Source organism: Lissotriton vulgaris, chromosome 4_1, assembly GCF_964263255.1.
Source record: "Lissotriton vulgaris chromosome 4_1, aLisVul1.2, whole genome shotgun sequence".
Classification (NCBI taxonomy): Eukaryota; Metazoa; Chordata; class Amphibia; order Caudata; family Salamandridae; genus Lissotriton; species Lissotriton vulgaris.
This window is the reverse complement of record NC_141691.1, coordinates 1,495,206,936-1,495,232,414: the sequence shown is the minus strand read 5'-3', so window position 1 is coordinate 1,495,232,414 and position 25,479 is coordinate 1,495,206,936. Positions and strand designations below refer to the sequence as shown.

Here is a 25,479-nt window from a genome sequence, read left to right as displayed (position 1 = left end):
CAGGGCTTGTGCTGAGCATTGACAGATTCAGGAATCCCCACACATGGGAAAAAAAATTGGGGCATCTTGATGCCTATAAGAGGCCCCACGGAGACCCCTACAATGCACCGATGTGGTCTGGGTACCTCTTCCCTGAACCTTTCTATAATTTACAAGCTTTATTTTCAGCTCTACTGGAACATGTCCTGTTATATAAAATGGTGGGCACTATTTTAACACATGTTGCGGTCACCCAATCACTTCAGTGCTGTTGGCGTGTGGATTCATGACGCACACCGAGGGATTTGCGGGGGATTCGTGAAATACAAATTTGTTTTTCCTTTATTAGCTCAAACTACTGACCAGGTTTACACCAAATAACAAAAAAAGTCTCTTTCTAGACCAAGACGTACCCTTCTGCCAAAAGGTATGCAATTCCGTCCAGCAGTTTGAGCTGTAGTCATGTTCAAAATCCCTAGGGGAATAACCATGGGATATGCACCTATTTGACCCACCACCCTTTTTCTCGGCACCCACTTGACCAAACACCCCGAAACTTACCATACACAATAAAAAACGCTGGGCAAAAGTTATAGGTAAGTCAAAAAACGTTTTTGCCTATGGAAGCGAGTTCCTAACTATGACTACCTACTGGTCATCGGCGGTTGGATAGATAGATGGATGGATGGATGGATGGATAGATAGATAGATATTTTATATTTCACATTGATTCGTAAAACAGTCCTACAAGAAATCCAGAACCAATTATTTCAATATACAGCCCCAGTATTTTACTAGGAAAAGTACAGAGCCTTTTGCACATTAGTAGTTCTAACTGGGCATGGAATGGGCCTTTCATGGTCTGGCAAGAAAATGGCATATTACTTAGGCGCCTGAGAGAAGAATCAAAATCATCAAACTATGAGCTGTTTTCAGCCAACAAGGTTGAGGGCACTGGTTACCAGAGAGTGTAGCTAGCAAAAGACCATTATATGAGCCGCCCTGGCCCCATACAGCTTGTAGTGCAGTCTGCCCTCCTCCCTTACTGCTGTGGTACTCCAATGTTCCAAGATGGCAGCGGGTGTATTTCTTGACATTTTGGCACTTGCCTAATTGCAAGACCGTCTCAACTGGGGATACTGCTTTTCGGCATACAAATGCTGCTGGGAAGCCTGGAGCATGAAGGTGGTATTACTCCAACACCAGCATGTGAAACTGGCACTGGTTGGACATTCCTTTTATGGTAGCCCCTAGTTGGTGAAAGAGAGTGTTTAGAGGTGTTAGCTGGGCAAGGCATCATCAGAGGAGGCAAAGGAATGATATAGGCCTTAAGTTGCCCTCAACTGGATGAACACAGTTATATTTTACTCAGAACATGAGAAGACAGTAATGCTTCTGGGGATCATTTGCCTTCCTACCCAGGGCCTGACCACCACCTCTAGAAGCAATTGCGATAATTGACCAATAGGCCATTGCTTCAATGGAAAATAAACAGAAATATTAGGGCACAGTACTCTTTTTTTTTTAACATGCTCCTCCTCTACCAAGGGCCACACTAAGGAAATTGTGGAAGATGGAGATCACTATGTAATCAGAGCAATAATTTGCTGGAAAAGGGAAATTAAACTAAAGTAATGGCTTTTGGGAAGCTGAAAGAAAAATCAAAAAAAGTCTGGAAACTGGGTCCCTCTAGAATAGCATACAGTAAAACGTACAACTTTCTAGGTGAATGGCTAGCTGAGTCGTACAAAGAGCACACACCTAAGATCAGTGGAAACCAAAGCATGAAATATAATATTTGCATTATACAAACTAAATGCAAACTGCAAAGTTGATCTGCAGAAGTCATAATAAGAGTAATCAAGGCCAAACTGATCCCAACGCTCTTGTATGGCCAACAAGGCTTTCCATGAAAAATGGGCACGGTGCTAGACAATCGCCAATAAAAAGATCTTCCAAGCTACCTCGCTATATTAGATGCTCTCGGATATGTCTGGAATTTGCCTTGGTAAAACAAGATCTCAGAAGGCAGTCCCAGTTCCTTAAGTATTACCACCAGATACTTCATTCCCCAGCAGGATCACAGAAATAAGTTTTGCAGGTCTTTTTCTACGGCCAAGCTAATAACTGGATCAGATATCTACACTCAGCATGTGCTGATGTATCCCTGGAACTTGAGAAAATAAAAACTGTAATCTTTCAAACACAGCATTCAAGGAACTACAAAAGAAAAAACTAGTCATGGCGAAATCCGGGGAAGTCAACAAACATAGCTTACAACAGCAGAAACAGCTTAACATCATGCGCGCTAGCGGAATTCCGCTCCTGCGCTGAGATTTTCGAAATCGCACTTTTGGTGACGAGCTGGGCTCGTCATCAGCGTGCGAGGAGGCTACGCCATGACGAGCCCAGCTCGTCATCAGCCTGGAAGGGGTTAACATCCTCCTCCCCTCCCATGATACTAAAGGGCTACAATGCTACCTGAAACTACCATTCAGTAGAAAATACAGGAGAAACATCTTGGTTGCAAGGTTACTGGCCCTTCCAACCAAAGACCTTCAACCGTAATGGTGTCACGGACCAGTAACAGCCCCAAATTGTAGATTTGGGGCTGGTAATGATAGGTTAAAGACAACCTTTATTGAAAGCTATCCTAGTGGTAGCTATGCAAAGCAGCCTTCAGGCTAAGTCTTGACGGAATGTAAAGCAGCTTGTTTTGCCAGTTTATAATCTTGTGAATGACCAAATGAAAGGAGGACCACTCCAGGTAGGTATATATATATATATATATATATATATATATTCAATGAAAAAACCATAGGTTATAGGCCATATATAGTTAGGAATTAGCATTTACAAAACCTTATTTTACTCGCATAAAACCATTGAAATTCCATATATAGTTAGCTAACTATAAGCGCTAACTATATATCGCGCACCCGCAATCCACTGCTGATGATGTCACATATTACATCATTCATGACATGGTCAGTGACATCACTGATGACATCACTGATCACAACATCCAATGATTGTATGTGTCTGTAAAGTTTAAATATGTTTCACATATTGAAGAATGAGTGGATGTATAAGTGTCTGGATGAAGAATTTAGTAGGTGCATGACTGACTGTATGAGTGAGTGATTAAATGTGTCTCACTGAGTACATGGGTTAGTGAGTAAACTGTCTTAATTCGTGCATCAGTATGTTTGATGTTGTGTAAGCTGCTGCATGTGTTGATCAGTAGCTATAAGAGTGGCCATATGGGTTATTGATTGGTTGCCCAAATATTTGAATGGGAGGCTGAGTGTGTGTGTGGGTGGCTGGGAGGTGCGTGACTCTGTGCATAGATGTGTAAGCAGTTGATTCACTAGGAGTATGAGTTCAAGAGTGCATGTGGAAACAGCTATATGGGCGGTTGACTGTGCATGGGTGTGTTGGTGAGTGAATGGATTTCTCATTGCTACATGTGCAAGTAAGTACGTATGTAAAACACAATACATGTGAGAGTTGAGATATATAAATAACTGAACATAACAGCCAGTGAATGTGTGAGTGGCTGTATCGATCACTGTGAGCTTGTATCAGGGATTATATAAGAGAGTAAATATGTGTTATTATATGTTTGAATAAGTAAGATGTGTATAACTGTATAGTTGAGGAAATGGAGGTGTGATTGATTCTTTGCATGACTGACTAGGTGTGTGAGTAACTCCATGGATGAGTGACAGTCTGTGAGTGTCTGTTTATACTGAGTGTATGTAAGGTTATATTAGAGTCTGAAGAGGTTCATTGTATTATCACATGAGTGATGTGATCAGTGATGACAAATGAGATGTCATCAGTGATGTCATTTGAGTTGTCATCAGTGATGTCATTTGAGATGTCATCATTGATATCATTTGAGTTGTCATCAGTGATGTCATTTGAGATGTCATCAGTGATGTCATCAGTGATGTCACTGACCATGTCATGAATGATGTAATATGTGACATCATCAGCAGTGGATTGCGGGTGCGCGATATATAGTTAGCGCTTATAGTTAGCTAACTATATATGGAATTTCAATGGTTTTATGCGAGTAAAATAAGGTTTTGTAAATGCTAATTCCTAACTATATATGGCCTATAACCTATGGTTTTTTCATTGAATTTTCAAGGTTTTGTAAATGCAAATTCCTAACTATATATCCACTATAACCTATGGTTTTTTCTGTGAATTTCATTGGTTTTTTAATAGCAAATATGAAAAGCTTTAAAATGTCAAGTACGTGATAGATAAAAACATTTTCGTATTTATGCACGCTGATGTGCTTTGAACGCTGCCCCCCCCCTCCCCTCCGTTGTAATCCGTCGTACCTCCTTGTCTCTCCATTTGATTGATTGTTGTCCAAGCATTTACTGTTTTAGAATTGGTTCTCTTTGGATCATTCTCTATTTACAAACAAGCACAAAGTCGCAATACTCTGTTTAGTCTTTGCAGATAGTGAAAAATCGTGTAAAAAAAATAAAAGTAATCGAGCAAAATCAGTAGGCCACTAATTGGATCTCTTTTTGACCTCGCTAAAATAGAAATATTAGGAACAACCCTTCTTGAGAAATACGAAAATAGTGACATGAACTGAGCTCCACACCATGAGGGCTGCAAGACAGCTCGGCTCCATCACCCATCCCGCACAAAATAATGACAAACCCTATGCAAATATTAAAAATATAGACAACACACCAGCAAAGAAACAGGGTAAAACATTTTATTAAAAAACTATTTACATAACGTTGATTTATAAGATGATGTCAGTAGTGGACCGATGTGTGAATAGATCGAAAACAGCACAAGGCTCCAAGATCCGGATAGCAAGCTCCTGGATGTTGGGTGCCATAGTTTAGAGTTCTGAATTTCAGCCTTTTTCAATGCCTGTGCTTTGTTGAATCAAAATGGCGGCTTGACACAAAGCTGACTCAAGCGTTGCTACTGATGCTATGCAGACCAAAACTGGTTTTCAGTTTGTACATTTTTCTAGATTTTTCAATCCAAGTTTGGTTGACTTTGTAGAACGATGGCTTCAGATTTTCAACATACGGTGTGGTGGCGCTGACTGGGAGGGGGCGCTTCGCTCCTGCCCCCTCCCCAAGTAAGATTTTCATACGTGAAAGTACGTTAATGGTTTTGGTCCCTGAGATGCTTCGATGTCACTACCATTCTCAAATAGCATAAGTTCTAGATGTTGGGTGCCATAGTTAAGAGTTCTGAGCAGCGCTTGTAACACTGTCTGAAGCTTATTTCCACCTACTGCAGCTTCACTATTCTCAAAGTAAGTGAGTGTCGTTTGTGGACCTGACTGCATTAGAAAACAATGTGATATGTTACCTTCCTAAACAGCTTGACGGAGGCCCCTGAGGGACGCTGTGATGGCCATGGACTCGGAGAAGACGCTTGGCTCCGACACCCTCCCCAAGTCTTATAGCACTGGTGTAGCCTGAGATCGCCCCCGACATAGGCGGCCGGCTCCCGGCGGTACTTTTTGCCTTTTGATGACTCTTCAATTCTGGACCTTGTCCCACAATCCGTTTGACCTGAAGACAAGCTGTAGTGGGGCGCCCCTTTATCGTTTTAGTTGCCATTCCGCCCGCTTTTGCTACACTGTGCCTCTTCCGCCATTCAGCTGTTTTCCGCCCGCTCTTGCGACTACAGCGTCTCGCTCACCATGTAGTTGAGATGCGCCCGCTCTTGCGGTGCAGCGATAGGCGGCTGCCACAGGACTCTCAAAATGGCGGCCGGCTCTTCGGTTTTGGGCCTGGTCCACTAAAATGGCCCTGGGACACCTTGGAACTCGGACGCTTGTCTGCTAGGGCTTGGGTCCCATTCTCGAAAAGCGTCCCCTCAGCCGTGAAGATTCTACAAAAGTCTTGGGGGCCTCCGACTCCCGCAGGCTTCTGGTGGGGAGCGGCTGCCATGATTGCTCGTGGAATGGCCACGACGGAGCTACGAGATGGTAGTGGTCTCATGCTGACGCCAGCTTTAGTGTGAAACATCCAGAAACACTGTAGACTACCAATTCGATCAGTTCCGGTAGCGCCCCAACATGACCCGGAAGAGAAGAACTTGCCCTCCCCTCTTTGACTGATGGTTCTTGTTGCCTGTCCCCTCTGTTGTCATTTAACAGAACTTTTTGGACTGCTGAAAGGGGTTGTGTTCTGAACGCTGGTTGGTGGAGACATTTAGACTATATTCTTGACCTACGTTGTCGCGTAATGCGTTTTATGACACGCCGCGTTAGCGCACCCGGAAGTGATCCGAGGCGCGGCGCGCAGCGCGTAACGTAAGCATAACAGGTCATGTGACTTGTTAATAAAACTTTTCATTGGTTCATTTTACTTTTGTTAATTTAATGATGAAAAGCTTGGTCTTATGACCTAAAAATTACGCTTTTTATTATTTTCGAACAATATTTTTTTTTCAAACATATGTTATAATATTCCAGGCTAATGTACTTTCCCGGAAAATTTACAACTGTCTTGCAAGTAAAATATATTCCTTTTTCGAGAAAAAGGGCGTTTCTTCCTTCCATGACGGAGCCGTTGAGTAAAAGAGATTCGGCCTGCTGTCTTAGTCGCCGATACGCCTGATTATCAGATTCTTATCGATCACTTTATGTTGCAGACATGAAAAACACAACTGCCCTTGACCATTTATCTTTACTGCGTTCCTACATATTATACCTTTTATCCGTCATGTAATTGGACTGCTTTATTTCACTTGCCTTTTACTGATTCGAAAACAGTCACTAAAAGTAAAAACTTTACAAATGAAAATACTACTACCGTGTTTTGTTTTAAAAACCTTTATTGTGAAAATGTCAGTATACAAATACGGGCCTATAACCACGTGGGCCGGCCACGGAGCAAACTCAAATCGTATATGATGAGGAGACATTTACACTGTAGAAGAACGTAACGAGCGGGCCATTAGGTGACAAGAACAAAGGTGTCTAACAGTTGCGGAATCGGTGGACGTACATTTTGTAATTAAAATACGACAGGGCCACTTACAATAACATTTTCTAGATATACATTTGCGGGCAAAGAGTTACGAGTCCCATTTATACCGGCGCCATTTTGGGCGAGGCCGGGCAGGTCCAAGATATAGTCAAAATGTCTCCACCAACCATCGGCCAGACCAGAACCCCTTTCGGCCCTTTATGTTACAAGATGGTGTCTTCTATTCAGAAAATATTGGTGGCAGCATTTTGAAAGGAAACAGAAACAGCCGTTCTCCTAGTGAGTTTCACATTGTTACATTTAGGAAGAATGTTGAAGAGTAGTATGTGGAAAATCTGAAGCCATTTTTCTACAAACTCTCAATCAGACTTAGATGGAAAAAAAAACCTGAAGAATGTACAAACTGAAAACCAATTTTTGTCTGTATAGCACCAACAGTAACGCTTGAGTCAGCTTTGTGTCAAGCCGCCATTTTCATTCAATCAATAGCGTCCCCCTGCACACATTCAGGGACCTGGTCGTGTCTTTAGATGAAACGCATTGTAGGAAAAGAAGCAGAAAGGAAAAGGAAAAAATTTCCGCCGGACCTAGTGAAGCTGCAGCAGGTGCAAATAAGCTTCAGACAGTCTTACAAGCACTGCTCAGAACTCTCAACTGAGGCACTCAACATCCAGGACTTGCCATTCGGATCTTAGCGCCTTGTATTTTTGTTTTGTTCTTGATGGAGGGGAAACAACAAAAAACAGGCATTGAAAACGGCTCAACTGGAGCAAAAAAAAAATTACTTTTTGGGTGCATTAGGGCATTTATGATTTTCGAATGCCGTATTCATCAGGTTGATGCTCATGTTGCCATAGGACAGCATAGCACCACAGTGTATACCAGTTAACTTCATATGTTCAGATGAGGCAGGTGGCATATTTAGCATTCACCTTCTTTGATCCAGGAGGGATGGAGAAAAACTGCCAGATGAAACTTGAAACTTGGCCATCCAGATCTCGGCGCGTTCGACTCACTGTACCGCAACAGTGACCGCAACTCTGCTGGACACGCCGTCTTTCGGCGCAGCATTGTAGGATGGCCACACCAGTGCGGCAATTTGCTAGACACCACCTCGGTGCCATCCGGATCTCGGCGCGTTCGAGTCACTGTACCGCAACAGTGACCGCAATACAGCTGGACACGCCGTCTTTCGGCGCAGCATTGTAGGATGGCCACACCAGTGCGGCAATTTGCTGGACACCACCTCGGTGCCATCCAGATCTCGGCGCGTTCATTCATTCAATAGCGTCCCCCTGCACACATTCAGGGACCTGGTCGTGTCTTCAGAAGAAACGCATTGTAGGAAAAGAAGCACAAAGGAAAAGGCAACAAGTTCCGCCGGACCTAGTGAAGCTGCAGCAGGTGCAAATAAGCTTCAGACAGTTCTACAAGCACTTCTCAGAAATCTCAACTGAGGCACTCAACATCCAGGACTTGCCATTCGGATCTTGGCGCCTTGTGCTGGTTCCGACCTATTCACACATCGGTCCGCTACTGACATCACCTCATAAGCCAACGGGGCACCCCACGCCGACTTCCGGCGCAGCATTGTAGGATGGCCACACCAGTGCAGCCACTTGCTGGACACCACCTCGGTGCCATCCGGATCTCAGCGCGTTCGAGTCACTGTGCCGGAAGAGTAACCGGAACTCAGCTGAACACGCCGTCTTTCGGCGCAGCATTGTAGGATGGCCACACCAGTACGGCAATTTGCTGGACACCACCTCGGCGCCATCCGGATCTCGGCGCGTTCGAGTCACTGTACCGCAACAGTGACCGCAATTCAGCTGGACACGCCGTCTTTCGGCGCAGCATTGTAGGATGGCCACACCAGTGCGGCAATTTGCTGGACACCACCTCGGTGCCATCCGGATCTCGGCGCGTTGTGCTGCCTTCGGCCTATTCGCACATCGGTCCGCTACTGACGCCGCCTCACGTGCCAACGGATTTTCTACGCTTTTTGTAGCCCTATGTCGCATAACAGGTCATGTGACTTGTTTATAAAACTTTTCATTGGTTCATTTTACTTTTGGTTTCCTAAAGATGGAAGGCTTGGTCATATGACCTAAAAATAACACTTTTCATTGGTTTAGAACATTTTTTTTTCCCAAACGATGAAAGCCCCACCTTGTTTCTGGATCATTCAGACTGAAGCTGGCGTCAGCATGAGAGCACCACCATCTCGTGGCTCCGTCGTGGTCATTCCGCGAGCAATCATGGCAGCCGCTCCCCACCGGAAGCCTGCGGGAGTCGGGGGCCCCCAAGACTTTTATACAATCTTCACGGCTGAGGGGACGCTTTTCGAGAATGGAGCCCAAGCCCTAGCAGGCAAGCGTCCGACTTCCAAGGTGTCCCAGGGCCATTTCAGTGGACCAGGCCCAAAACCGAAGAGCCGTCCGCCATTTTGACAGCCATGTGGCAGCCGCCTATCGCTGCACCGCAAGAGTGGGAGCAACTCCACAACATGGTGAGCGAGACGCTGTGGCCGCAAGAGCGAGCGCAACTCAGCTAGATGGCCGCCACCTGGGGAGACCCGTTCACGCCGCCTCCCCCCCCCCCCCCCCCGGGCCGCCGCACGCCAATTTTCGGAGCAGCATTGTAGGATACCAAAACCAGTGCGGCAGTTTACTGGACATCACCTGGGTGCCTGTCGTACATGTTGTGTCAGCCATGTGACACTGGACACAGACCGCTACTGACGAGGCCTCCCCCCGCACCACCCGGGACGCCCCACGCTGTTTTTCTGTGCTGCATTGTAGGATCCCTAAACCAGTGCGGCACCCAGGCGACATCACCTGGGTGCCGTCCAGAACTCTGCACGTTGTGCTGCCTTGGGACTATTCGCACAACAGACCGCTACTGACGAGGCCTCCCCCCGCCCCACCCGGGACGCCCCACGCCAATTTTCGGAGCAGCATTGTAGGATCCCTAAACCAGTGCGGCACCCAGGCGACATCACCTGGGTGCCGTCCAGAACTCTGCACGTTGTGCTGCCTTGGGACTATTCGCACAAAAGACAGCTTCTAACCATTGTTGCTTTTTGTGTTAATAAATGTTTAAATGTTTTTAGTTTTTGTTCTGTTCATTATCGTTAAAAGTTAATAAAGTTTTATAACCTTAATTTGTTGGAGTGTTATCTATTTTTTGTAAAACGGGTGAATGGGGCCTTGAATCGGGTTATTGTCATGTGTGGGCTTTGGAAGTGTGCTGCTGCAGGATCGGACATTTCAAACTCAAATGCACGTTCTTTTTCTTACCTTTCCGAAGCATGGAGCGCAATAGCAAGCAGAGAAACGGTGATGCACGTGTTGAACACTACCTGACCTGGCAAGTTGCTGGCAGTGCCCCCCCGCCCGCTCCTGAAAGAGGGCACACACACACCGCCGCCCCGAGTACTTCAGAAATCTTTAAAAGACCATGCGCTTGTTCATGAGGCTTAAATGGTTTATCACCTCTTCTAGAACCCCTACATCGACCCTCTGACGTTTCATGGAAAAATTACCATGTAACACAATACCAAGCCCTATCAGCTGAAACCCCCAAGGAATCGTGGGGCATATTAGCAAGGGGGTTTATCTCCCCTTTTTTGGCTTTAAAAACCATGAAAGCGGAGATAAAATTATTTCCCTATTATCAAGCTGTCGCTAACACCAGTTAGTGACACCTAAAAGGAGATAGCGACCATCTTGGGCCCGGCTTTGCATGTCAGTGATACTTATCACTAATGACATGCAAAGTGGCGTGCCAAGATGTTAGCGACTGGAAACAGTCCCTAACATCGCTACCTTCTATTACCAACTTTTGGAGATATTCGCACTAAGCGCGAATATCTCCAAAAGCTAACACCTGCCCTGAGCAGGTTTTAGCCATGTTATCCAATGGGAGGTGGATAACATGGCTAAGAGCATTAGGTCGATAATACATGAATATCGCTGACTTTTCTGCGATAATAGCAAGGTTTATCTGCGATAAAAATCGCCGATGTGCGGCGATAATTTTTGTCTCTAAACAAGTTATAGACAAAAATTATCGCTAGTTGTTAGTAATATGCCCCCGGGTTTTTGCTTGCAGAAATCGGGAGGCGGGAGACTAGCACTGAAATCAGTACTCACACGCCTGAATCAGGAGGATTGGCATGTCTGAATTCTCTACAGCTGGGGCCATAAACTACATCCGCAGGGGTAGGTGATAGCCTGGGACCAGCCTGGCATCTAAAATGGCTGCCGTGCACGACAAAATTGTGGCATTCGAAAAAAGGCAAGATGGCGCAGCCGCTGGAAGAGATGTATCAACATATATCAGCCTCCTCAGCCACCCTCAGGAAACATAGGGGATTAGGATACGTCTCCCGCACCCCCTTATACCTAGTAATTTAATTTACGAAGCACAAAATGGCGAATTCCCGTTTCGCTACCAGTTTGCGGCCCAGTTCGCGGCCCGTGAAGCGCTTCTACCGTGAAAAATCATTTTTTTTTTCTTTTCCCCACGGGTCCCTTTAATAACCCCAACAACATTCCTAGAGGGTCAAGAGGGGGATACCTTGCCCCCTTTCATTAAATTCACCCTTCGTTTTTCACCTCTTCTTCTCTCTCGATCCTACCGAGAGACAAGATGGCGGCCGCTCCGGACTGTCACGCAACAAAAAAAAAAAAAAAGCTCACGCACAGCCGCTGGAAGAGATGTATCAACATATATCAGCCTCCTCACCCACCCTCAGGAAACATAGGGGATTAGGATACGTCTCCCGTACCCACTTATAACTAGTAATTTAATTTACGAAGCACAAAATGGCGAATTCCCGTTTCGCTACCAGTTTGCGGCCCAGTTCGCGGCCCGTGAAGCGCTTCTACCGTGAAAAATCATTTTTTTTATCTTTTCCCCACGGGTCCCTTTAATAACCCCAACAGCATTCCTAGGGGGTCAAAAGGGGGATACCTTGCCCCCTTTCATTAAATTCACCCTTCGTTTTTCACCTCTTCTTCTCTCTCGATCCTACCGAGAGACAAGATGGCGGCCGCTCCGGACTGTTTAGAATGTTGACAGACACCGGAGAGCCAATCAGCTTTCTGCGCGCAAAGTTCCGATAAGCGAAAAGTAAGCGGACCGGATCGCTGCCCAGAGCGCTGTTACAGATATATATCTTGATTTAAACGTTAATTTCTCAAAAACTACTGGAGCACATATATTGAGACCTAGCAAAGGCACATCGGGCTAACAGTCCCTACAATTTTGCCAAGTTTCGTGCAAATCCATTCAGCCGTTCGAGCTAAAAGTGAGTCCAACCGCCCTATGGAAATTAACATGGGAAAAACGCGTTTTGGGACCCCCCTTTTTTCTCAGCCCCCCCTTGACGAAACCCCACCAAATTTTCAGGAGCTGCTCAGAAACAAAATGTGCCATTTTCCTGAAAATTTCAGCCGATTCCATCCACAAACGCCAAAGTTATTAGACATAGAATTTTCAAAAGTCCCATAGGGAATTAATCCTAACTATATATACCTACTGGCGATAGCCAGTAGGTAATATATATATATATATATATATATATATATATATATATATATATAATCAATTTAGTTTCCACCAGCGCTGAAAACGCCGCTTCGACACGACCTCTTTCGATGTGGGCTCGTGCTGGGTGGCGAGCCCTGCAATACCTTCGTGATTCCACACGCTCCTCTCCGTATGAAAAAACACGAGCCCAAGTGCATCCAGAAGTGTTTATTTTAGCAAAAGGACAACAGGACAACAGGACAACAGAAAAACTCAACGCGTTTCGGGATTGTCTCCCTTGCTCACGAGTCAAGCTGTATGGTATTCACTTTAAATGAACCGATTAAATTTAAATCAAACACATGAGCATATATCATGTTGGAATGGTTGCCAGGACAGGTGACATTGATTTGCCGAGAAGGTTTAAACAAGGTCTATTAACGTTTTGTAATTGCCCACAGGGGCTGCATTCTTATTGGACAGTGCTGCGCTATGGTATTACATAACAACAAAATAACCCCATATGTATAATAGAATTGCCTAGGAGGCAACACATATATATTATCTTGTGTATAGTAAGGGGTTAATAATACGAGCTATGTTTATGATGAAGCGCAACACTTACCAGCAGATTGTTTTACAAAGTTGCAACCTTGTGTTTGATTTAAATTTAATCGGTTCATTTAAAGTGAATACCATTTGTTAAATTCGCCAATGTCTAAAATAGTATGCATTTGTATTAAGAAAGAAAACATTCCCCAGCTACCGCTTTGTTTACTAAAATCGCGGAAGTCTTTTGTTTATGTTTAGAGATCACATGGTGTTTAAATTCTTGAACCAAACTCACACAGCTTGACTCGTGAGCAAGGGAGACTATCCCGAAACGCGTTGAGTTTTTCTGTTGTCCTTTTGCTAAAATAAACACTTCTGGATGCACTTGGGCTCGTGTTTTTTCATACGGAGAGGAGCGTGTGGAATCACGAAGATATATATATATATATATATATATATATATATATATATATATATATTTATTCTTAACACATTCTTTTTCTTTTTATGAGGCTAGAGGCAAAAGTACATACGGAAAACTTAAGAGCACACATTCAATTAGCACAGTATAGGTTGAGCCCTAGGGGCGTACCAAACCATATATTAAGAAAGTGGTATAACAACAACGACATGACTAGACACAAGGCATATAGCCTTTAGAATCGATGGGCTCGCAAGAAACCACCAAAAGTAGTGACACAGGGGACCCACGTGCAGTGTGAGAAGACAGCGGCAAGATGCCGTTAGCTTCTATGAGGAAAGTCACGGTTGGAAATTTAAAGGTAAAGGGCACTTAGAGGATAACTTTGAGCAAACCTCTTTTTTGTCTTAAGGGGTTCCAGGGCCAACACCCAGGGGAGCACCAGAGTACTCGAGTTACCTCTCCCAGGGAAGCTGGGTGCATAGGTGTATTTTGGTGTCGGGAATCTTCGTCTTTTCCAATGGCGATCTGCTGCACAGTGCTGCTGCCATCAAAGTGGAAAGTGTCTGGTGCGATCCAAGCCTGGATTGAAGATGAGAAGAACCTGAGAGCATAGGGGACAGAGTCTGGGTTACTTGCCAGTGACCAGGGGCATGATAGTCGAATGCCTGCCGATGTCGGATGATTTCAAATGAAGGAGATGAAGCTTGGCTCTTCAGCCACGAGGACTAGGAGACGTTGACGACCAGGATCTGGAATCGAGCTGTCCCACTAAGGATGTTGAGTGCTGCGGTGTTGTTGCCCGGATTGGACCCAACAAGCCTTGGCAACAGCAACCCATGCAGGAATGAATGAAATGTTTAGGTGCAGACCATCAAGGTCTGAGGATCTCAACACTCGGTGGGGAGTCTGGTCACATGTAGAGCAACCAGGGGAGCCCAAGGAAAATCAGAGTTGACTTCACAGTGACCCACCAGTCGAAGGACTTGGGATCGCGAAGGAGCCTCGAGTGGAAATGCAATAAGTGAGCTCACGGAACACTCGTGGAGTGTAGGCCCACAGTCTTTGGTGCAGATGGTGCTTGGGCATGGGCTATAATTAACCCAATGCACAACTTCAAGAGACGTCGAGAAGTCAATGCATTAGCAAATGTGCACAGTGTCCAGGAGTTCCGGTTCAACGTCACTCGTGAGGGCTGCGGGTCTCAGCTTTGCTGGGGACTCGGGTCGGCCTCTGAGAAGTCTGGAAATCCTCTTCCTGGGCTGCAATACTTCGGAGTCCGGCGGGAGCTTCAGAGATGCAGACCGGCAAATGCTTCATTGGTGCCTGCCAAGCAGGGGAGTCACTCCTTGACCTCAAGGGAGATTCTTCCGTCCGTTAGTCTTTAGTAGAGCTTCGAAGTTCCAGGATTCAGTTACCAGAGTTTCGTCCAGGTGTAATCTATAGTCCTATTTCCAGGGGTTCCTTACTTATAACTAAGAAAGGGGTTGGACATACTATGGGGCCCCGCCTATAGGAGGGTCTGGAAAGAGGGGTGGCTACACCCATTTCCTTTGTTCAGCTTCGCGCCAGAGCAGGGGCTGGTAACCCTTGCAACCGGTTTGAACTGGGCTATGCACAGGGACACCAAATGTGCCCCCAGTGCAGACTTCAAAGCACTCTCAGAGTGCACCCACCCATCCCCAATACACTAAAGCCTGTGTAGTTGGTGGTTACACCTCCCTGTGACAAGAAACCAATTTTCCAGGCCTCCCCTGCCGGAGTTTCGGTCAGGAGCAGGAACCAGACTCGTGTTTGTGGCTGTAGCATCCATTTTGTGATGCCAGGGCTCGTTTAAACTATTACCAGTTAGACCAATGTGTACATGTCTCTCCCTCTAGAAGGGTGGAATGCTACCACCGCCGCCAGGTTTAGGATGCCAAAGTGTTTGACACCAAACATGACATGTTTCTATGCAGCCCTTCCAAAGTTAGCATTTACAACGAGGTTATAATGCACTTAAGAGTATATGGTCTGGCTGCATCACAGAACAGCCCCGACAATAGATTCCGAAGGCTGCAGCGGGGCTCTGCTCATGCATGGGCACCCTCTCACACAAAACCAAGCACCATGACTTCAGGATTGATAAGGCTTGCCATAGGGGTAACTGGAGTGTACCTACAGTACATGCAATCAATTTAGAGAGGAAGCAGCTAGGCTGGGGTCCTGAATAGCAGGGCCCCAGCCAGACTAAAGTCGAAAAGCAGTGAAACACCAGCAAAAAGTGGGGGTAACCATAGTAAGCAGATCCTACTCTCCTACACCCCCCCCCCCTCATCACTAACGCAGGATCATTAAACTAACCTTGACCAGTTGAGTCTTCATGTTCTAAGTGGAAATATCTGGAGAGTCCATCTGCATTGGCATGGTTATTCCCAGTACTATGTTCCACTGTATAGTCCATCCCCTGTAGGGAAATGGACCACCTCAAAAGTTTGGGGTTTACACCCTTCATTGGTTTTAGCAATAAGACCGGCTTATGGTCAGTCTTAACAGTGAAGTCAGTGCCACAGAAGTATGTCCTCAGCTTCTTCAGAACCCAAACCACAGCAAAGGCCTCCCTCTCAATAGCTGACCAACGTTTCTCTCTAGGGGTCAGCCTTCTGCTAATAAAAACTACTGGCTGGTCCGGACCTTCATCATTCAATTGTGACAACACAGCCCCTACCCCCAACTCAGATGCATCTGTTTAGACAATTAATTCTTTGGAGTAGTTAGGACTTTGTAGAATTGGTGCAGTGCACATTGCCTGCTTCAGGTCATCAAATGCCTTTTGACATCTGACTGTCCACTGAACTTTCTTAGGCATTCTTCTGGAAGTTAAGTCATTCAGGGGTGTCACAATGGATCCATACCCCTTGACAAATCTTTTGTGGTACCCAGTCAGGCCCAAGAAAGCTCTGACCTGAGTCTGGGTAGTTGGAGCAACCCAGTCCATGATGGTCTGGATTTTGCTCTGTAATGGTTGAACCTGGCCTCCACCTACAAGGTGGCCCAGGTACACAACCTGTCTCTGCCCTATCTGGCACTTAGTCGCCTTGATAGTTAGGCCTGCTTTCTGCAGGGCCTCCAAAACATTTCTCAGGTGATCCTCCCAGGTGGAGCTAAATACAGCAATATCATCTAGATGTGCTGCACTAAAGTCTTCCATGCCTGTTAGGACTTTGTTGACCAACCTTTGAAAAGTTGCAGGTGCATTTTTCAAACCAAAGGGCACCACCACAAATTGGTAGTGCCCACTAGGGGTAGAAAATGCTGTCTTGGGCTTTGCATCATCAGCTGATCTGATCTGCCAGTAGCCAGTTGTAAGATCAAATGTGCTCAGAAACTTGGCTGAGGCCAAAGTATCTATAAGCTCATCTGCTCTTGGGATTGGATGGGCATCAGTCCTAGTGACTGCATTGAGACCCCTGTAGTCAACACAAACCCTCATCCCTCTCTTACCACTCTGGGTGTGCGGTTTAGGTACTATGACCACTGGACTAGCCCAAGGGCTATCTGAGGGTTCAATAACTCCCAAATCCAACATCTTCTGGACTTCAGTCCTGATACAGTCCCTGACATGGTCAGGTTGCCTGTAAATCTTATTTTTAACAGGCAGACTGTCCCCAGTGTTCAGTTCATGAGTGCACTAGGTAGTCTGACTTGGAGTCAGAGACAACATGTTCCTATACTGATTGAGCACCTGTCTACAATTAGCTTGTTGCTGAGCAGTGAGGCTGCCTGCCAAGGCTACACCATCAACTGACCCATCATCAGGGTTCTGTAAGAGCAGGTCAGGAAGTGGATCACTCTCTTCCTCCTGTCCCTCATCAGTAGCCATGAGCAAGCCCATGTCTGCCCTGTCAACATAAGATTTCAGTCTGATAACATGAAGCACCCTGTGGGGGGCTCATGGGAGTTCCAAGGTCCACTAAATAGGTAACATCTCCTTCTGTTCAACAATTGTATGGGGGCCACTCCACTTGTCTTGAAGGGCTGCTGGGGCCACAGGCTCCAACACCCACACTTTCTGTCCTGGCTGGTAAACAGTCAGCACAGCCTTTTGGTCATGCCAGGCCTTTTGCAATTCCTGGCTAGCCTCAAGGTTTTTGGTTGACTTTTTCATATAATCAGCCGCCCTGGAGCGGAGACCAAGTACATAGTCCACATTGTCCAGTTTAGGGGTTTTGAGAGGTAACTCTCATTCCCTCATTCACCAGACACAAGCGACCTCTTACAGGATGCCCAAACAGAAGTTAAAAAGGGCTGTAACCAACCCCCTTCTGAAGAACATCCTTGTATGCAAACTAAAGGCAGGGCAGTAGGATATTCCATCTCTGTTTAATCTTTTCTGGGAGACCCTTGATCATACCCTTTAAGGTTTTGTTGAAACTTTCAGCTAAATCATTGCATTGCGGGTGATAGGGTGTGGTGAATTTGTAATTCACTACACACTCCTTCCACATTGCAGTCAGGTAACTAGACATAACGTTTGCATTTATGTCTGAAACTACCTCCTTAAGGAAACCCACCCTTGAGAACACTCCCAAGAGGGCCCTTGCCACCACAGGTGCTGTAGTGGTCCTAAGGGGAATGGCTTCTGGGTACCTAGTGGCATGGTCCACCACCACCAGGATAAATCTGTGCCCAGATGCTGTCTGAGGATCCATGGGACCAACTATATCAATCCCAACCCTCTCAAAGGGAACCCCCACCAGAGGTAGTGGTATCAGGGGGGCCTTTGTTGTACCACCTGCCTTACCACTGGCTTGACAGGTGACACAGGGGCGACAATACTCCTTGATGTCTTCAGACATGTGGGGCCAATGGGAGTGAGGGACAAGCCTGTCCCAAGTCTTGTTTTGGCCCAGATGACCTGCTATGGGAATGTCATGGGCTAGTGTCAATAGGAAGCCCCTGAACTTCAAAGGTATAACCAACCTCCTGGCTGCACCAGGCTTGGGGTCTCTACTCTCTGAGTACAGGATTCCATAATCCCAATAAATCTTACAGGTTCCACTAGCATTCACAGCAGCCTCAGCAGCAGCCTACTGTCTGAGGGGTTCAAGGGAAGGGCAGCTCAGCTGCTTCTGACTCAGATCTGCCCTGGAAGGGCCCCCTGTCCCCAAGAACTCAACCTGATCAGGTTCAAGCTCATCTGGGACATTTCCTTCTTCAAGAATACAATCATGCAAATCAGTCTGGACCCTGTGCCTCATGGGAATAGTCCAGCCCGAACTGCCTAGCCAGGTCCTCCCTGGACCGGATACAAGCATCCTAGGGCCGGTTTCGGGGTTTCACTCCTCTTCAGCCAGGATAGCTTGATTCCAGTGCCATAGTGATCCCAGGACCCACGCCTGGGCATACCTGCCGCACTTAGTTCAAGAAAGCAAAAGACACACCATAGATGGACGGAATGCAGAACAAATCAAAACATTTACCCCCAGTCAAGAGATCTGGGTTAAATCCATCGTTCTTTTGCTCACCATGCCACCCCAGTTCAGATCTGGACATATGCAAATCAGTCTTTACCCTGTGCCTCATGGGAACAGTCCAGCCCGAACTGCCAAACCAGGTCCTCCCTGGACCGGAAACAAGCATCTTAGGACCAGTTTCGGGGTTTCACCCCTCTTCAGCCAGGATAGCTTGATTCCAGTGGCACAGTGAGCCCAAGACCCATGTATGGGCATACCTGGCGCACTTAAGTGAGAACATATGTGGGATGTCACTCATTTTTGAGGGTGCAAATCTTAGCGCATGATCCGTTGGTACAACCAGACATACGTAAGGCAGTAAGGATGCAAACTAGAGGCCCTAAGATGATGACAGCTAGTGCTGGAATGGTAATGGTTGAGCTGGGGGATCCTGCTCAGAGATAAATAGTGAGTAGAGTAGCTGCCATGAGAAAGGACCAGAAATTTAAAGAAAATTGATTCTTTTTTCTGAGTTTAGTCTAATGACAGATATAAAGAGAGAGGAAATGTAGATTATTACACAAGATAATGCTCATAAATTGGAGGCCCCACTTTTGTTCCTGGCCAAGTTGAAAGTGATGGTTAAGGTCAACGATTTTTGCATTTCACAACCAAGAACAGTCTGAGAATGATTAGAGGCCAGTAAACTAGGGGGGGGAGGGGGGGGGGGGCGAATCTTGTGAAGCTCCAAAACCTAGAATACTTACATGGTTATCCCATATCACTTAGTGATGTTGAAATTCATCGATATACCTGGAGATTACAGGACCATTGTTTTGTTCTTGATGTTTTTCAGTTTGGGAATTTTTTTTGTCAATTTGCACACCCTTGCCTCCCATTGCCTCTGTGCCGGAGGGTTATAAAAACTTGAGCTTGTGCTTTTGGGTCTGCATTTTGAATATGGTTTATTGTGCTAAATGGTGCAATAATCCATAGATGGCTAAGATCTATACTGTTTCCTGCTGAAAAGTGCTTCAATAAAAAAGGGTGTTTGAAAAAAAAGGAAAGGTTTATAAAAAGTGAATTTTTGTTTTTCAATTCAAGGTGTTTCATGCGAATTTATCAAATTACACTAAAGTTATTGGCAAAACAAAATGCTCTTTGCTATGGAATGACATCTAGCTATAAATACAAGATCTCTCACTTTTGCAGTCACTGATTGTCCCTCATGGCCACTCTTTTTTTCCTGAGATGACATCAGAACAGTAACTTTGATCAAATACCTCTCACACAGGGTATTGAGTCTCAGGTTACCTGTTATCGGCTGAATGTAGGGAGCATGCTGATTTGGAAACAATTCATCAAATGTACCCATATTGTCATGCATTGTAATGCCCTGTGCCTCAACACATCCTTTTATATCACATGTTGGTGTTTCTAAGTGCACAGTTACTATTTCACTAATAAGTAGGATTCAATTAACCAAAATCTGCAGGATAAAAGTCTGTTTGTCATGCCGAGGTTTGAACTTGTGACCTACTGGTCATACCAGATGCCAGCAGCCTGTCCAGCAATGGTGGTAATCATAATCAATGGTATTCTAATACACATCAAAAGTTAATTTTATTTTAATAATGTTTGTCACTCTTTTAATTTTAAGTCTTTTTCTTTTCCCTAAAGTCTAAAATATCATGAGTGCACAGATGCGAAGGGAGGCTATATGATGAAAATGGAATGATACTACTTGCTTCTGGACTTCTCGTCTCCTGACATCCAAGTCGTTAAGCAAGTAGTATCCAACTAACTTCTCATCTCCTGCCCATAAGTCAGTTGGGGTGTGGTTAGTGGACAGTTGGCATTCCACACTATTTTATAATTTACTCTTTTAAGTCAGAAATCTGTAGCAAATTTGAATGTCCTTCATAGCATGTTTTCCCACTAAATGGTATGTTGCACTAATGCACCTCAGAAGGGGAAGGCCTGTTACAGCACTTCCTTGTTCGGTGGAACTTCTGGGACAAATGCTGGAGTCATCATTATCAATAAACTTTATTTGGCTTTAAATATAACACCATAAAAGTCATACTAACATCACTATACCATCATTAAGGAGTCATTTCCTGGAACCTTACCTCTTGAGCATGGTAACTCAGAGAGAAGTTTAACTCAAAGGGGCAGGATGGTGGATCTGTCATAAAACAGAAATATTCCTCTTCCTGAACCATTATCACTGAGGTAGGATATGTGGTCTGAGTGATACCTATTCCCCAGTATTGGATATCTGTATCAAGGCTCAAAATGTCATGGCTTGAAGGGGACGGGTCACCTATCTTTAAGTTTATTAAATGTATTTCTGTGCAGTATTATTGTCAAATTTAGTTGGTTATGATTTTCAGTGCCGGTGTGTACTGAGAAGAGCTAGTGTTTTCTTTGGCTACAATAGGACACTCCTAATGAACTTCGCTTAAAACCTATCCGATTCTGTGAGATTGGGTGGTGCAAAAAGTCAACAATATCTTTCAAATATATTGTGTTCGCCATCATGGCATAAATGTAAAGTTAAAAATGCACTGAAATCATATTTAAAATCTCTACGGACTAGTAAAAAAATATATTTCTGTTCTTTATTTTAGCTGAATGTGCTGTTAGAAATCTGCAAGACTTGGCCCGAATATACATCCGCCGTACATTAAGAAATTTCATTAATGAAGAAATGCAAGCCAAGGGTATCTATCAGAAAGCACCACCAAAACGAAAGAGAAGAAGGTGTCGTAGACGTAGAATTAGCACCTATGTGTTTGTAGGAAATCAACTCATTCCCCAACCTCTGGACAGTGATGATGAGGAAAAGATGGAGGAGGATAACAAAGAGGAGGAGGAAAAAGAACACACTGAACCCTTGAAGCCAGAAGAACCTCCTCCGAATTTACTCAGAGAAAAAATTATGAGTCTGCCTCTGCCAGAATCTTTAAAGGCATACTTGACATACTACAGAGACAAATAACGTGCCTGAATTGGAAACTGATGCCTTTTGATGTTTCATTCCTTAATGAAAATGTAGCATTTATCAGGAAATAATTTAGCTCAGCAGATTTCACTGGTGTTCAAACTACAAACAATTTTAGATATCCTTTCTTGACTGCATACAGACTCTAAACTCAAAAGTCCTAGTGTTTTTTGGGTCTTGAGCAATGATTATCGCTATTTTAACTTACAAGAACTACTTGATTTGGTATGTGACATTAACACACCTTTTGCATGGAACATCTTTTTTGATTTGCAGTTGATAGGCACTGGTTAAGGACAAGTCAAATTTCCAAATGTTTTGTACATGATGCTGGTTGAGGGATGAATTGACTTGAATTGCCACAGTCTGCATTTTCTAACACCGGGAAAGCTTTACACATGCAAACCATATATAATCTGATAGCGTGGGCATTGCTTTTCAATTCTTTTTCGTAGGATTGTGATGTGCTCCTTAATTCTATTTCACGTGTTTATGTATTGTAAGGAATACCCAAGTACTATAGGTGTATGGGATATATATACTCTGACATTATTGAGTTGTTTATTTTGATTATTTAAATCCTTTAAAAAAGAGTGAGGTAGCACTACCTGCATCTACCCTATTTGATCACATGAATTAATTAACAATAGCAGCATCAACTGATGTAGTTGGTGATAAAAGCAATTCAACTTTCCTGTAGAAGATCAGTACATTTGGTTTGCAATGCTTTATTTTTTGATTATGCCGTAGGCCTAAAGAAGTATTTGTATAGTTTACTATGCCCGCCATGAAAATAGGATGAGATTCTTGAAATGGAGGCTTAAAGATATTTAAACAATACAACTTTTCTACCCCTGTCCCTTGTAAACCTCAGTGTTTATTGCAAAGTTTTTGAGCTCCCCACCCATGTTCAGAGTCGTAAGCACTGCACTTTGTGAATACCTATTTAAATTTGAGTGTTCTTCAATGATAAATATATTTGCTACTTTAATAAGATAGAATTTGATCCTAGTAATAACCATGTTTTTGTTTTTCATGGGACACTGTAGAAGCGGCACTTCTAAAGTATTTTCAGATGCACTTTAGTCGATGGATTTCATACTTTATTAAAATATGTTTCCTTCATTAAGGCAGAACTGAACTGACCCAGTTTTATTTAGGGGAAATCTGTCTTAGCATTGAAATGGTTTGATGGTAAATCTTATGTATATACATTTGTACTTGAAAGATTAGTAAGAAGTATACATTTATTTTGATGAGGACAGTCACAGTGCTCATCACAATTCTTTGGCAACCACTTTTTCCAATCACACTGGTCCTGCAATTTCTGTCCCGCTTATTTTCAGATTTATTTGTGCTTTGTCATACCTAATTGGCTGGTATTTTTACACTCTGTTGAAATAAAGATGACAAGGCAAGTATGTTTGTATGTTTGGCCTGATATTCTGTTGATCTCTAAATGAAAAAACTTTCGAAATAGAGCAGTGGCATAAGACATTCCTTCTGTGGTACAGTAATCACCAGCACATTTTAAGTGTAAAATGCTGTCAGATGCAGTGTAATATTCTTAGATTAAAGCAATAACAAGCCATATTCTGGAAAAAGAAGTACACATTATTTCTTAGACATAGAACTCATTTTGTGCCACTGTATGGATCTTGAAACTCTATCATGAAAATTAATATTCTGCAGCCGATGGTTTCTAGTTGACTCCTATATTATTTTATAGGCTATGATAGAACTAGTCTGTATCCTTCCCAATGTTAGTCACATTGCATTAATTTTCTTGCAAGCATATTTGTAGGCCGTTGGTCGCATGACCTTGTTTTTGTTTTCAAAGTGCATGCTTTGACAGTTATTGTGAGTTTGAACTTTCAAGTTATTTTTACGATAAGTAAAAAGACTACTATTTCACTTGGTGGCCAAATGGCACTTTATATTATATTCTTGTGTATTATATTTTTAATCAGTGTTGCAATTTTATTTTTTCTTTAGTGTTTCTTTTTTACTGCTAATTTCTTTTGTGTTCTATTTACATTTTCAAAAACATTCTTAGTTGTCATGAAGCCTACTCATATTAATTGCTCCCTGAAATGACAGTCAATTGAGGGTTACCCCCTAAGAAAGATGCAATCTTGTATGTTACTAAGACTGTTGGTTCAAGACTGTCAGTAGAGGAGAATGTTGTTTTCTTTTGAATTGAGAAGGGCTGATTGCATCTATTTGTTCCCTTTTCTCCTTAGACATTTGGATGCCTAATAGGTGCCTCAAGGACCTTCTCTACAAACATAGATGATTCTTCTTTTCAGTTCCTAATAATATATAGTACTTTCCTGATTTTTGTTTGTTAAATAAAGGATGAAAAACATTGGGTCGACCGTGGTGGACTTACTTCCTCTGCAAATCTCTTTATCCCTATATTCAATTAGAGCAAACAAATGTATAAAGTATTTAGTTATGGACTAATTTTTTGGACCGACTAACTCCCTCTCCCCTCTGCTTTTCTTCGAAATGATTAATGCTCAAACAGACTTCTGCACACCTGATGGCTAAATACACTTTAGCACATAAACTTAATTCAGCATTCAGGGTGGCAGTTATCCTGACGCAGTTACTGTTCTCCAGACAGCATGTACTTTTGAGGCTTTTGATGTTGGAGCTGACACAAGGTTGATATCTATTGTTGCCTTGTCGCCAGCGAACTGTTCAAGAAACAGGTTTTTAGACTATGAACCAAAACCTGATCAACAGCTTTGCTGGGCCCTTCCAACAGTTAGATATGGTCGCAGGACTCTGTCTCCTATTGAATTCTACTTTTCTTCCCTGAAGCTTCTGATGATCACATGGCAGCATTTTACTGAGTCCCCCATCAACAAATGTTGTCGCAGAAGTGCATACTCCCAAACTTGACACCTATCTATTTAATGAAAAACCTGTAACAAATGACTTTTTTAAAATTTTTAAATGTAGATCTGTTCATTCAATGTTTTGACCTTAACCCTCTGAGGGAAAATAAGAAGTTGGACCCTTCAATAAAATATTCTCTGTGACCTCTTCCCCTTATGGCATTGCAAATCATAATGCCATTGTTGTACACTAAAATACAATTTCATTGAAGTAGAACATGTTTCGGATTTTTTCCGTACGACCCTCTAATATGTAACACTTTTACTAATGCACTGGATAAAGTTATGATGAGAAAAACATGGGCTCCTCTGGAAGCAACAGCAATTCCTTCAAAGATAAGAGTTGTTTATGAGCACATCCAATTTTCAGTTATCTTAGGTGAGCAAAATGTCAGTTTCTCAAAAAACATTCTTGAATGGGAAACAATTCAGGAGTAGACCTCCCCAAGCCTGCACTTCGATAAAGTGAGTGTAAAGGCATTCCACAACCTCAGAACGAGATACAAGACTTACATCTACAGCCCCAGTGTATGTAGCATTACCAGTATAGATGACCACTAACCACTGCTCGGATGGGATTGTTAACCTCTGAGTCAGAAAAGTGCCACTGCCAGTTCCCTAAACAGTAGTTTTTAAAATAATGTGC

At 43.8% G+C, this 25,479-nt stretch overlaps 1 protein-coding gene across 6 annotated transcripts in view; it reads left to right on the top strand.

Annotated features, from left to right (window-relative positions):
• The window catches only part of PCMTD1 (protein-L-isoaspartate (D-aspartate) O-methyltransferase domain containing 1), a 507,689-nt gene extending 483,396 nt beyond the window's left edge, over positions 1-24,293 (top strand). For all 6 annotated transcript variants that reach the window (XM_086965738.1, XM_086965737.1, XM_086965742.1 and 3 more), the window contains one exon: positions 21,554-24,293. In XM_086965738.1, coding sequence (XP_086821864.1) covers positions 21,554-21,924 — 371 coding nt within the window. In that variant the 3' untranslated portion in view covers positions 21,925-24,293. The remainder of the gene's footprint in view (positions 1-21,553) is intronic.
• Positions 24,294-25,479: the final 1,186 nt, after the last annotated feature.